The 14,679-nt window shown below is 33.2% G+C and overlaps 1 protein-coding gene across 1 annotated transcript; it reads right to left on the reverse strand.

The window, feature by feature from the left end:
* Nucleotides 1-517: 517 nt before the first annotated feature.
* On the reverse strand, nucleotides 518-14,174 carry LOC117917950 (uncharacterized protein At4g08330, chloroplastic-like). The gene is made up of 2 exons (XM_034834433.1): nucleotides 14,029-14,174; nucleotides 518-1,022 (listed from the first exon to the last, which is right to left on the reverse strand). Exons 1-2 carry the CDS (start codon nucleotides 14,112-14,114, stop codon nucleotides 644-646), a joined length of 465 nt encoding a protein of 154 aa, XP_034690324.1. The 5' UTR covers nucleotides 14,115-14,174; the 3' UTR covers nucleotides 518-643.
* Between the last annotated feature and the right edge of the window lie 505 nt (nucleotides 14,175-14,679).

Consider the following 14,679-nt stretch of genomic DNA (forward strand, 5'->3'; position numbering starts at 1 on the left):
CTTACTTCAATAGAATTCAAGTTAACACCATCAAAATGAAAAGGTAGAAACCTACTTGAAGAACATCCTTTCAACATCTGCTGATCATGGTAGCCTACTGGTTGTGCCCACAACCACAATCAATTGAAAGAATTTTTTAGTTCTTTCCTTTCTCCCCTTCTTATTTTTTATTCTCAACCTCTTCTAGGAAGCTTTTAAAAGCAATCCAATGCTTCAAATTGAAGAGAACAAATCGCCTATAAAGTGAGAAAATAAGAGGCATCATGGTGTTTGAATAGGCTAACTTTAGAGGCCAAGAAGCCCTGGGTTTTACCTATTAAATAGAAAAGCTTACATATGTGAAAAAACTCAATAGGTCTTCTTTAGCTAGTTAGCTATTCTATCTTTTCCTATAATTTATTTATTTATTTTTATTTTTTCTTTCTACTTTTCCTCTCCATTTTCTCTCTCCCATTTTCCATGAAGAAAAAAGAGTTACAGAATGTGCAGAACTAAGCTTGAATATGGATTCATCATATGAAAAAAATCAAACTCATAATGTCCATAATCCAAGAGAAAAAAACATAAAAGAGGGTGGGAGAAACTATTTGAAACCAATCAACCATGACACAGTGATTAAAAGTAAACCATGCTGCCACATGCATCAGACAAAGGCATCAGATTCCAGGGAGGATGAAGGCTGTAAGGCACATATCTTGATGTCATACATTCTACTACTGTCTGAGATCCCATCCCACGCAGACGAATCCAATTTGCCCGATCTGTTGTTTGTTTTGTAAGCATTACCAATGTGGTTTCCACATTTTTTGCAGAGAAGCTTGCTTATTCTTCTAAACAAACCCCATGAGCACCTAGAGTTGAAGTAGGGTAAGCATCGAAGCTCTTTAGTTTGAGTAAATCTGGTCTCATCAATGGAGAAGAATGAGATGATTCCTTTCTTTATGGATTTCTCATACTTAGAACCCAAAACAGAGGTGCGATTGCAAGAATTCAGGTTTAACTGGTATCCACAAGAGCCACAGCTGCAACATCAACAGGCAATCTCCTTTTTTATCAGTAATAACACACCTACCACCCTCTACCAATTGCATGCATTATAATCAATGGCAGAATGCATAGTACTGGCATACATCCATGTATGTGTCAAAGTGCTTTTGCCCATGACCCGAAAATCACAAGATCAAAGCCACCATCTCATATTCAATTGCCTTCATGCATGTAACAACAGGATGAAAAAAGCACTTAGGCAGAACCAAGATCGGTCCTATTATGATTAGGTCTTATATAACCATAAAATGTGTCCACCATCAGTTACAAAGTAGTGAAGCAAACAAGCATCCCAACAACTAATTCTCCCAAAAAATTAGAAAAATATTCAGATGAATGATACAGTAAGTCCAGCATTGCCCCACAATTCAAACACAACAAAGCTTCCATAATACCTATTTATCACATAACTGCATTGCCAATGCTAAAATCAGAACTCCAAGGACAACACTCAAATATTAAAAGAAAAGTTATAAAAATTTATATAAATGTTAGTGGGAAGGACCGCCTCCATTCATGGTTTCAAGTATCTACCAATATTAAGACATAATTCGATAGATATCAATATTGGGGATGAAACAATCCAGATTTCTTATCCAATATTCAAAGTTTTGCCTTGAATGAATTGCCTCACTTTTTTGACAATGCATTTGCATATGGTAATTGCAACCACAATAAAACCCCACAAGTGTGCCCATATGACATGATAGATTGAATAATTCAAGCATGGTTAAAACAATGTGTTTGTTAGTGTTCTATTTTGACATGTAAATCAATTAGCAATTTCCACGCATACCGTATAGACCTAATAACGATGCGTTGATGTTAGCATTCTACTTTGAGCCTATTGGTCCTCATGATTTTAAAATGCATCAATCACCCCCTTATAATTTTCAAAAACTTAATCCTCAAGCCAAATGGAACCTCATAGATACTAACTAACAAGTAAATTCCGTGGAAAATGTGCTAAACACCAAGCACCATGTATGGTAAGGAAGAGTGGCCCCAAAGCCTTAGATGTCCTCCTTTTCTAAATGCAAGAGTTCTTGATCGTCCACAAAGTATGGATGTGCAACAAGTCAGACACCAATGAAAGGATCCAATCCCTTCACTCCTCCAAGATTAAGAGGATAATGGATTGGAACATTTCCTATAAGGTCCAAGCAAAGGGAGCTCACCGACACAATAAAGGATGCTTCCTTTGTCTTTCTCAAGGTATAAAATTTTGGAAAATATCATCGACATATCGGCAATATTTCTAATATCGGGAGAGGTTGACATGAAATTCCACATTGAAAGCTCGATTGTATGAAAAATCGGGGAAAATCGCCGATATATTGGGATTGCCAATTTAATTGGCGATGTTTCCTTCGTGTCGCCTCCTACCATAGAAAATTGAGAAAAAAATCATAGAAATATTTATGAAATATTGGTGATTTTTTTGTAAATATTAGCGAAAAATCGATTGGCGGAACTCATCCTCTAGATTTGTGAACTAATAGCTAGATAAAAAAGTAAGGTGATCCAATGGCCAGAATTCTACTCGTGTTTTCGGAAAGCTATCCAACAATTAGATTTGTGATCCAAGAGTGGAAAGTGAATCTTGACTTGATCCAACAGTTATGAAATGTTTCCAACGACTAAATTAAGATCTAATGGCTAGATTCTTACCACATTTCGATCTAACAACTAACATTAATTTACAATGGTTATTTGACTATCTAACGGGCAAAAAAAATTTCTATGAATAGCCAAAATTCATTCCATTTCATACACAAGTGAATTGAAAGCTTTTTGATCTTGTATTGACCTTTTTTTTTGTGATTTCTCTAAAAAAAATTTAATTTTGGGAATTTGGTATTGAAGTTGAGGATTAACTCCAAATCAAGGCAAATTAAGGTATGTTATCATAAAATTTATTTTTATAAATGCATAGTTCAATTATAAATGCACAGATATTATAATTGATATTCCCTAATTAATATGTTTTCAATATTTAAAAAAAAATTAAATTTTATTAATTTTAATATGACATTAATATTAAAATTAAATAAATATTATTTTCATATTGAAGTTACTTATTGGGATTTGTCTATATTATATCATATATATGCATAATTCAAATTTAATTTCAATTTCAAATTTTAATTACTAATGTTACTTGTAAAGTTTAAGAATAATAATAAATTAACTTAGATGTTTAACTTTAATAATTGTAAATTAGTTTCATATTGAAATTAAAGTTTAGTGTTTGTCTATTCAATATCATATATACGTATAATTTGATTTTAATTAGTAAATAACTTAGATGTTTAATTTTAATAATTGTAAATTAGTTTCATATTGAAATTAAATTTTAGTGTTTGTCTATTCAATATCATATATATATATATATATATATATATATATATAAGGATAGAAACCATCACGGGTGGTTTCTCCTTATTATATTTATATATATAAATAAATATAAAGGTGCTATAAGACTAGGAAACGTAGCAGTTTGCCTGAGGCGATCCCTACCGGGTTGAGCCCGTTGTTAGCCGGAGTTAAGCGTTTTTTGGGTTGTAAAAGGGTTGGGATGATTACTCACTAGGTTTTTCAATCTGCTATTAGGCTCTAGATTAAGACCTTAAAATGAGTTCAATTTTCAGATGTCTAGGAAATCCACAGATTCTCAAAATGCTGTAGTAAACAGTGAAGAGATCAATTATCCTAAGACCCGTGAGAATAAGCAGTCCACCTCACTGGTGGATGAAGTAAAATTGAGTGAGGATGAGTGGAACAACTTTAAATTAAGAATGTACTTTTATAAGAAAGAGATGTTGTATTCTCTTAAGCAAGATGTCTGTTTCTTGATCTTTGAAAATGCTAAGGCCTTAGCAGAAGAAAAACAAGTTTTTATTCCTGCATATCTCCAAGATCTTCACATTTATCTCTTAGTTATTCCTGGTCTTTGGGTCACATGTTTAAAATTGGTTAAGGATATGGAATTCCATGATTCTAAGTTTTGTAGAATTGTTGAAGATCCTCTGCTTTACCAGCAAGACAATATGCAACTATTCTGCAAGTGCAATACAAATTTTGCAATCAGTCAGGTTTGCCTTGACTTGCAGTATTATAAACCAATCAACATCTCTTTTAAGAATGAGGAATTAATCCTATCTCCATAATTACTTTTGGATTATGGTTTAGTTCATCAAATTGTTTGCTTAGATCCGAATCAAGCAAATAATTTTGGAAGAAAGGTAGCTTTGGGGCAAATACAAGGTTTTAAGATGAACAAGAAGTTTGTTGATACCATCATCATCAACAAAGCTCCAAAATGAGTCTCTAATGGTTGTCTTTTGTTTGCACAACACAATATTTCTCTTCATTACCAAAACAAAAGGTCAACTTTATTATCATGCCCTCTTGAACACTCTGATATTTGTGTTGAGCCACTTATTAATCAGATTAGACACTGGAAAGCTAGGATTATCAACAGAAACTTTGAAGCCTATCTAAAGAACATGGGTTATCTCATTGTTGCAAACCTTTTTCATCAAAATTTTTGTAGCTAGAGAATTGATCCTCTACTAACCAAGTTTGAAACTGAAGATGTTAAGTTACTTGAAGAGTATCGTAAAGATTATATTCTTCCTTAAGCACACTCCACTCAAGCCTTCTTATGATTCCATCGACAAGAAGATTCTCCATAAAAAAAGTTTAAGTCGTTTCAACACCGAAAGTATTTTTGTCTCCAGCATGTGATTCCACAGTTCAAAAGCAGACTGTCAATCATCGATATTCCGCCAAAAGCAAGATTCGTTTGCCGAAAAGTTAAAAGTGCTACAGTAAAAGTCAGTTTTACTGTTCACTCACTATATACTATACCCGTGAGTGAATAGTGAACAGTAAAACCGACTTTTATTGTAGCACTTTTGACTTTTCAGCAAACGAATCTTGCTTTCGGCGGAATATCGATGGTTGACAGTGTGCTTTTGAATTGTGGAATCACATGCTAGAGACAAAAATACTTTCGGTGCTAAACCGGCTTAATCCTTGTCAGTGGAGAATCTTTTTGTCGGTGGAGTCATGAGAAGGCTTGAGTGGAGTGTGCCTTAAGGAATAATATAATTTTTACGATGCTCTTCAAGTAACTTAACATCTTCAGTTGCAGACTTATTTGGTACATGATCAATTCTCTTGCTGTAGAAAATTTGACGAAAGAGGTCTGCATCAATGAGATAACTCATGTTCTTCGGATAGGCTTCAAAGTCTCTGCTGATAATCCTAGATGTCCAGTGTCTAATCTGATTAATAAGTGGCTCAACAAAAATATCAGAGTGTTCAAGAGGGCAGGAAAATAAAGTTGGCCTTCTGTTTTGGTAATGAAGAGAAATATTGTGTTGTGTAGGCATGAGACAACCATCAGAGACCCATTGTGGAGCTTTGCTGCTGATGATGGTATCAACAAACTTCTTGCTCATCTTAAAACCTTGTATTAGCCCCAAAGGTACCTTTTTTCCAAAATTATTTGCTTGATTCGGATCTGAGCAAACAATTTGATGAACTAAACCATAATCCAGAAATAATTATGGAGATATGATTAATTCCTCATTCTTAAAAGAGATGTTGATTAGCTTATAATACTGCAATTCAAGGCAAACTCGACTGATTGTAAAATTCCTATTGCACTTGCAGAATAGTTGCTTATTGTTTGCTAGTAAAGAAGAGGATCTTCAACAATTCTACAAAACCTAGGACTCGAAGACCAAAAATAGCTAAGAGATAAATGTGCAGATCTTGGAGATATGCAGAAATAAAAACTTGTTTTTTCCTATAAAAAAAAAAACTTGTTTTTCTTCTGCGAAGGCCTTGGCCTTTTCAAAGATCAAGAAACAAATATCTTGCTTAAGAGAATACAACATCACTTTCTTATAAAAATACATTCTTAATTTAAAGTTGTTCCACTCATCCTCACTCAATTTTACTTCATCCACCGGTGAGATGGATTGCTTATTCTCACCATTTTCCAGTAGGAAAAATGGGGATTGAACCTTAAGCATATCCTGTTGACCTTTGAGAAAGTCAACCATTTCTAGTTTCATTTACAAAGTTTTGCACATTTCCTACAAATCACAAAGACTTTTGAGATAAACAGATAAGGGGTTAGTATCATTAGAGGATGAATGTGTAGGAAAATAATCCTCCACAGAAGGTAGAGAACTCAAACTTGCTTTATCCCTGATAGGGGGCGAGGAATGCTTAGGGGTTTATGAAGGAATATGATCTTTGGAGAAGCTGCAGGAACCCACAACTTCAAAATGTTCATAGTATAGCGGCATGAATTTTTTAGAAAGAGCTGAATGGGATTTCTTAGAGTCTGGAGATTTCTTAATAAGCTTAAGAGGTTGTTTTTCTTTTTTGGGGGCCATGATCTTGTGAATCCTGCAAAAATTCACGAGTTAAGAAATCAGGGATTGAGTTATTTTCTCCTTTAATATTCTCAATTTGAAAATCAAAATTACTTAAAATAGTTTGCCATCTAGCAAAAATATTCTTAGAAGTTATATTCTTAACATCATTTTGTAAAACCGATTTTGTAGATTTGCAATCAACTCTTAATAAAAACTCTTAGTTCAAAAGATGATCTTGAAATTTTGAAATGCATAAAACATTACTTAAAATATCTTTTTTAATGGTGTTGTAGTTGAGTTGGGCACTGTTCCAAGTTCCTGAAGTATACCTAACCAATATTTCTTAGTCACCATATCTTTGCTTAAGAATCCCACCATAGCCTATGTCTGAGGCGTCAGTCTCAACAATCTTAAAGGATTCTGGATTAGCTAAGGCTAAACATGGTAGGATCTTGACTCTAGACTTAACGGTCTTAACAATCTTGGTGTGTTCCTCATTTTAAGGTACTAGATTCTTCTTAAGTCTTTGTCTTAAAGGGACACAAAGTTGGCTTAGATCCTTAATAAAATCTGACACGTAATTAAGGCTTCCTAAGAAACGTTGCAATTGTCTTTTATCCTTAATCTCATCAGGAAACTTATCAACAAACTGGATTGATCTCTTAATTGGGTTAATAGTTCATTGGTAAATATAAAGACCTAGGAATCTTATCTTAGTTTAAAACATGTTAATCTTGGTGGCTGACAAGCTTAGACCATTACTCTTAACAGTCTTAACAAACTTATTGAGATGCTTCCACTCTACAAAAAATAGAGTACACCAAAACATCATCAATGTAGATAATGATGAAATCAGAAAACTGGTTAAAGATTTCATTCATTATCTTTTGGAATTCTGAAGGTGCATTCTTAAGACCAAAGGGCATTACGTTTAGAAGAGCCAATTATGTATATTATAAACTGACTTGGTCTTAAGACAGTTTTACTGTAGCACATGTGAATAGTAAAACTGACCAGAGTACCATATATATATATATATAGATTGTTAAGTCTCTATCAAGACTCTACCATGTCTAGCCTTAGCCGACCTTGAAGTTTTTAAGATTGTTGAGACTAATGTTTCAAATATAGGTTATGGTGGGATCCTTAAGCAGATGGATGGTAACCATGAAAGATTGGTTAGTTTTACCTCAAGAACATGGAATAATGTCCAACTCAACTACAATACCATCCAAAAAGAGATTTTAAGCATTGTTTTATATATTTCAAAATTTCAAGATGATCTTTTCAATCAAGAGTTTTTATTAATAGTTTGATAGCAAATCAGCAAAATTAGTATTGCAAAAAAATGTTAAAAATATAGCTTCTAAGCATATTTTTGCAAGATGACAAGCTATTTTAAGTAATTTTGATTTTCAAATTGAGTATATTAAAAGAAAAAATAACTCAATCTCTGATTTCCTAACTCGTGAATTATTGCAAGATTCACGGGATCATGCCCCTCCAAAAGGAAACAATCTTTTAATCCCATTAAGAAATTCCAAGAATCTGAGAAAACCCTTTCAATCATTTCACAAAAATTCATGTTGTTATACCATGAACCCTTTGATGTTGCAAGTTCTTGCAGCATGTCCCCAAATTTACCACCTTTAGAAGTCCTTAGGAGTCCCTCATCCCCTAGTAGGGATAAAGGAGCAAGCTCAAGTTCTTTACCTTCTATGGAGCAAGCTCAAGTTCATTAATGACACTAACCCTTTTTACAAAGAACCTTGGTATCTCAAGAGTCTTTGTGATTTGCAGGAAAGGTGTTAGACTTTGGAAAGTAAACTAGAAATGGTTGAATTTCTCAAGGTCCAACTCACTGTTCTTAAGCATCAAACCTCTTTTCTCCCATTGGAAAAATGTGAGAATAGGCAGTTCGCTCCACTGGTAGGCGAAGTAAAATTGAATGAGGAAGAGTGGAACAGTTTTAAATTAAGAATGTACTTTCTTAAGAGAGAAATGTTATATTCTCTTTAAAATGATGTTCGACAATTTTATCTCTTCATATCTTCAAGACCTTCATTTGCATGTCTTAGCTATCCCTAGTCTACATGTTCCAGGTTTAAAATTAGTCAAGGATATTGAATTCGATGATTCTAAGTTTTGTAGAATTGTTGAGGATCCTTTCCTTTACCAACAAGGTCTTAAGAAACTGTTCTGCATATGCAACAAAAATTTCACGATCAATCGCGTTTGTCTGAATTTGCAGTTTTATAAACCAATTTGCTTTCCATACAACCAGGAAGACTTGATCTTAACTCCAGAGTTATTCTTGGATTATGGATTGGTCCATCGGATTGTTTGTTAAGATCCCAATCAGACATTGAGTTTAGGAAGAAAGCTAGCTTTGGGTTTGTTATAATGATTTAAGATGAATAAAAAGTTTGCCGAAGCCATTATCATAAGCAAAGCTCCAAAATGGATTTCTGATGATAGTTTATTACCTGCTCAACATATTATTTCTTTACATTTCCATAACAGAAGGCTAACCCTTCTATCTTGTAATCTTGAATATAATGATCTTTGTGTTGAACCCATTAAGAAACAAATCAAGTTTTGGAGAGCTAGAATTATCAGCCAAGGGTATGGGTTGTCTTATTGCAGCAGACTCTTTTCATCAGATCTTCTGCAACAAGATGATTGATCCTCTCTCGATTAAGTCCATCACAGAGGATACTAAGTTGCTTGATGAATATCGAAGGGATTATTTTCTCCCTTGATTTTCATTTAAGACAAAGTCGTTTGAGCATGCTATCAACTTTGGAATTCTCCACCGACAACTTTAAGTCAGTTTTGCATCGAAAGTATTTTGGTCTTCAAGCATGTAAAGTTACAGTTAAGTCGCTATTCAAAAGCAAGCAGAAAGCATATAGTAATCCACTGAAAACAAGATTTGGCTGCCAAAATTCAAAAGTGCTACAGTAAAAGTCATTTTTATTGTTCACTATTCACATCATGGATGGTTACTATTCATGGCAGGAGTCAAAAAGTCAACAGTGACTCATTGATTGCTCGTATTGTTTAAGATTCTTATTTTGCCTATTTAAGGAGACTCGGTCCTTAGTTGTAAGCATCTTATCTTATCTTATCTTATTCTTTAGTTCTCATTCTCTTATTTTCCATATTAAACTCTTCATTCTCTCTTTTTTCTCGCTCAAGATGTAAGATCTTCAAGCCAAAGATTTCTTGAAAGCTCTTTCCTAACTTCTTCCATCTCCTTACCTCTCCATTGTAAGTTATTTATTTTGTAAGATAATGTATGTTTTCAAGCTTATGTAACATATAAGTTTTATGTTCATTTTATTTAAATTTCTTTATTTTATATCTTTGTGTTTATTTCCAATTTCCGATTTCTCTTTATTTGTTTTGCATAATTTATCATTTCATTACCATAGAAACCCAGGACGAGGTAATATGCAATGAAATGATAAATTATACAAAAACTCAAAACAAATAAATAGAAATCGAAAATAAACACAAAGATATAAAATAAAGAAATTTAAATAAAAGGAGCATAAAACTTATATATTGCATAACTTGAAAAACATACATATCCATAGAGATAATATCTTACAATAGAAGAGATAGGAAAGCTTTGGCTTGAAGAACTTACATCTTAAGAGAGAAATCTTAAGAGAGAAATATGAGAAAATAGAGAGCTTAATATGGAAGATAAGAGAATGAGAACTAAAGGATAAGATAAGATAAGATAAGATGCTTATAACTGAGGACCGAGCCTCTTTAAATAGGTAAAATAAGAATCTTAAACAGTACAAGCAATCAATGAGTCACTATTGACTTTTTGACTTCTGCTGTGAATAGTGAATAGTAAAAATGACTTTTATTGTAACACTTTTGACCTTTGACAGCAGAATCTTGCTTTCGGTGGATTACTGTGTGTTTTCTGCCTACTTTTGATTGGAGACTTAATTGTAACTTCACATGCTTGGAGACCAAAATACTTTTGGTGCAGAGTTGACTTAAAGCTATCAGTGGAGAATTCCAATACTGATAGTGTGCTTAAACAGTCTTAACTTGATGAAAATCAAGGGTAAACTTCATATTCTTTTTGGTGCTCTTCTAGCAACATTGCATTTTCGGTGATGGTCTTGATAGAGAGATGATCAATTCTCTTGCTATAGTAAATCTGATAATAGAAATTTGCTGCAATAAGATAACCCGAACCCTTGGGAAAAGCTTCAAAGTCACGGCATTAGATTCTGGCTCTCCAGAATTTAATTTGATTTTTAATGGGCTTCTGCTATGGTAATGGAGAGAAATAATATGCTGAGCGAGTGACAGATTGCCATTAGAAATCCATTATGGAGCTTTGCTATTGATGATGACTTCAGAGTACCAAAGCACAAAGCCTGACTAGGGTCTAAACAAACAACTTGGTGGACTAAACCATAATCTAAGAGTAGTTCTGGAGTTAAGATCAATTTTTCATGGTTGTATGGAAGGCAAATTGGTTTGTAAATTTGAAAATTAAAATAGACACGACTGATCATGAAATTTATGTTGCATTTGTAGAACATTTGCTTAAGACTTTGTTGGTAAAGAAGAGGATCCTCAACAATTCTACAAAACTTAGAATCACCGAATTCAAAATCCTTGACTAATTTTAAACTTGGAACATGTAGACTAGGGATAGCTGAGACATGTAGATGAAGGTCTTGAAGATACGAAGATATCAAAACTTGTTTATCTTCTGCCATGGCTCTAGTATTTTCTTGGATCAATAGTCGGACATCATTCTTAAGAGTTCTCTCTTATGAAAGTACATTTTTAACTTAAAATTATTCCACTCTTCCTCACTCAATTTTACTTCTGTTCAAATTTCATCTGTTGCTTAATCTTAAAGTCATCACATAGGCTTATTCCTTCTGCAGTTACTATGCTAATGATTTTTCTATACGTTAACTTATCATAAGTCATCATAAGGGATTTGTCTATTGAATTGTTCCCTTATCTTAATCTTAATCTTTTTTGAGAAAAGTCTAGTTAAACCTAAGATAAATTTTTCTTTCTAAAAAGACTGGTTACGTCCGATCTTAGAATGACTTTGGTTAGGAACATGTTCTTATACCACCTGAAGTCATGAAGCTTGGGACATTTAAGGTTGGTTAAGAGATCTGCAGTTTTATCTTTAATTTTGTTATGGATCTCCAATGAAGTGTTTTGATATTGAAAAGATTAGAGTAGCCATTGCATCCTCGTCCATCTTCATCATTAACAACTTCATTGTCTGCATTTATCCTATAGGCTTTAGGATAGCATTCCTATCATCATGTGTGAGATAGTTATTCCACCATCCTTTTAGCTGACCATTAAACCCAACAACAAGTGCCTGAGCTACAACATGATTTGACAGTCTATTGTTTAACTTATAAATTGTGCTAACCATGGTTATCTCTTGAAGCTTAGTGAGTATATTATACTTGGTCATACTATCTATATTCCATTCATAAATGGCACCACTAGTGTAAGAGGCTTGAGTGTATTGGTTTCTTTCCTCATACTACATATCATGAAAGGTTGGCCTAGGATAAAAATTCCTAGTCTTAGAGGTTTCTTGGTTATGGAAAATCCTTAAAACTCGATCTTGAGATTCCTTAAAAATCTTGATTAGTTCATCAACGTCTGCTTCAAAACTAATTTCCTCATTAACAACATTAATTCTCCTATGAAATGACTGAGGTGTTTTAGGGACAATTAAACTATCTTTTACCTTTTGACTTATCCTTTCTATTAAATCTTGGTTAACAAAAGGATTTTCTTGGAATTTTTTAGAGAACTCAAATGGCTTAAATAAAGGCTTAATATACAAATCACTATAATTAACTTCAATATAAAACTAATATTTATTTAATTTTAATACTAATAATAATATTTAATTTCTTTAAAATGATTGAAAATATATTAATTAGGTAATATCAATTAAACTATATCATATCTATGCTTCATAATATACTATTACTAATTAGCAATAAAATTGAATTATGCATATATATAAAAATAAATTTGATGATGATATACCTTAATTAGCCTTGATTTGGAGTTAATCCACAACTTCAACACCAAATTTCCATAGTTAGAAATTTTTGATAGAAATCACAAAAAAAAAAAAAACAAAAAGAAAAATGGAGCAATACAAGATCAAGAAGTTTTCAATTCACTTGTGTATGAAATGGAATGAATTTTGACTATTTATACAATTTTTTTTGTCAAACTAGCCGTTGGATGGTCAAATAACTGTTGTAAATCAATTATAGCTGTTGGATCAAAATTTGGTTGAAATCCGGTAATTAGAGCTTGATCTAGCCATTGGGAACATTTACTAGTCATTGGATTAGGTCAAGATTCATTTTCCACCATTGGATCACAAATATGACCGTTGGATAATTTTTAAAAAACACAAGCGGAATTTTGGCCATTAGACACCTTACTTTTCAATCCCATTGGATCACAAATTTGGAGGATGAGAAGAGGAAGCTGATCGATTTTTAGTTGATTTTTTCAAAAAATCGTCGATATTTGGTAATATTTCTCCCCCGATTTTCTATGGTGGGAGGCGACCTGGTGAAAACATCGCTGATTAAATTGACAATCCTGATATACCATCGATATATTAGCGATTTTTTTTTTCGATTTTTTGCACGGTCAAACTTTCGATGTGGAATTTCATGTCGATCTCTCCTGATATTCGAAATATCGACATATTTTGAAACCTTGATCTCTACTAATAACTTTCAGACAATGAACTATATGTGAGCTCACCAATTTTGGAACATGGCTAGGAAGAAGGCCCTGTACCAACTTAGTATGTCTGCCCAGTACTTGGAATAGGAATATGGTAACAAGGTTATGACCTAGAATCACAATCATAAATCAAAGAATATGGAAGTTTATGCCCTAAAAAAAAGGCTAAAAGGACTGGACGAAGCATCAAATTATAGGTTTTATAGGACGTGGACAAGTTCATCTGCACTGTCTATTTCAAACAAAGCTTCAATTTGGAATTGCTCGCACCAAATGCCGCAGAATAAACTGTAAAGAAAATTCAATTTAAGAGAAAAATCAAGGGTAAAAGTGCTCATAAACCAACTCAAACAGCTTACAGACTTCAATTAGAAGTCTTCCAAATTGGATGAATCTCCTCCCAAATTCCCAATCCTCAGACTTCCTCTCTTCATTGGAATTCCTAAAGCCACTACCTTTCTTGTATGATGCGCGAGCTTAGATAACACCAAATACCCACCACATCAGAGGGATAGAAGTTGAAAAGAGCCCAACAGGAAAAAAGAAAAAGTGAAAATTGATCATGGGTTTCCCACTGCAATTCCCAACACGTATATTCCAAAAACTTGAGAAATGTTTGAATTCTTATCTGAATGACTGCTTCTTTGAGAAGTGGGTTCATGTGTAAGCTAAGCCCACAATCATTCTACAAATAATATTATAATTCATTCCCAAAAAAAAAATCAAAGAAAAGGGCAAAACCCATAACAGGAAAAGGTGAAGACGGAGTAAAAACCTGTAGTGGACGTCTCTAAGAGAGCATGATAAGTGAAGATGGTGAAAGCCGGAGCTCCGGTCGTCCTCGCCGGCCAACATCTCCATGGATGATGAACTCAAGAAGCGAGTGAGTGATGAAGTCCGCGTCCGCGCTCCTTGATTTGGTTTTGTAATTAACGGGAAAAAAAATGCCCAACGGTCACAAGGAAGGGCAATGATTTTGTACTTATTTGTCTTTACCTCTTCGCTGTTAAAAAGGGAGTAGAAGCATTCCATAGTGAATTAATTAATTAATTAATTAATTAATTAATTTAGATTTAAATTTTAAAATTTAAAATTGTCATGTGATTGGGCTTCATTAAGTAGAGTGCTTTTGGTGGGCTTTAGGTATCCAACAGGGGAATTAAATGGGTAAGGTTTGCAGCTTTTCAATTAACAAAGAATAAATGCTTTTTAGATAATCAATAATTTAAGGGGTATAAACGATTAAGGGTAAATTATAAAATCATTCCTTTATGTTCATTTATATCTCAATTTAACTCTTTTTAAAAAAAATTAATTTTAATAAACTATATGTAAATGTCAAACAAATCATTCTAATACGATGATTTGAGAAATCAATAAATTGTAATCGGCATGAAGGTATGATATAGGGTATCCATGTGACACA

Source organism: Vitis riparia, chromosome 7 (genome assembly GCF_004353265.1).
Source record: "Vitis riparia cultivar Riparia Gloire de Montpellier isolate 1030 chromosome 7, EGFV_Vit.rip_1.0, whole genome shotgun sequence".
Taxonomy (NCBI): Eukaryota; Viridiplantae; Streptophyta; class Magnoliopsida; order Vitales; family Vitaceae; genus Vitis; species Vitis riparia.

Bases quoted from the DNA above. Each gene is read 5' to 3' on its own strand.
- LOC117917950 (XM_034834433.1), bottom strand. From the start codon at position 14,114: ATGGAGATGTTGGCCGGCGAGGACGACCGGAGCTCCGGCTTTCACCAT. The intron at 1,023-14,028 runs GTTTTTACTCCG...TTGATGTTGCAG, and splicing joins CTTAGAGACGTCCACTACAG to CTGTGGCTCTTGTGGATACC.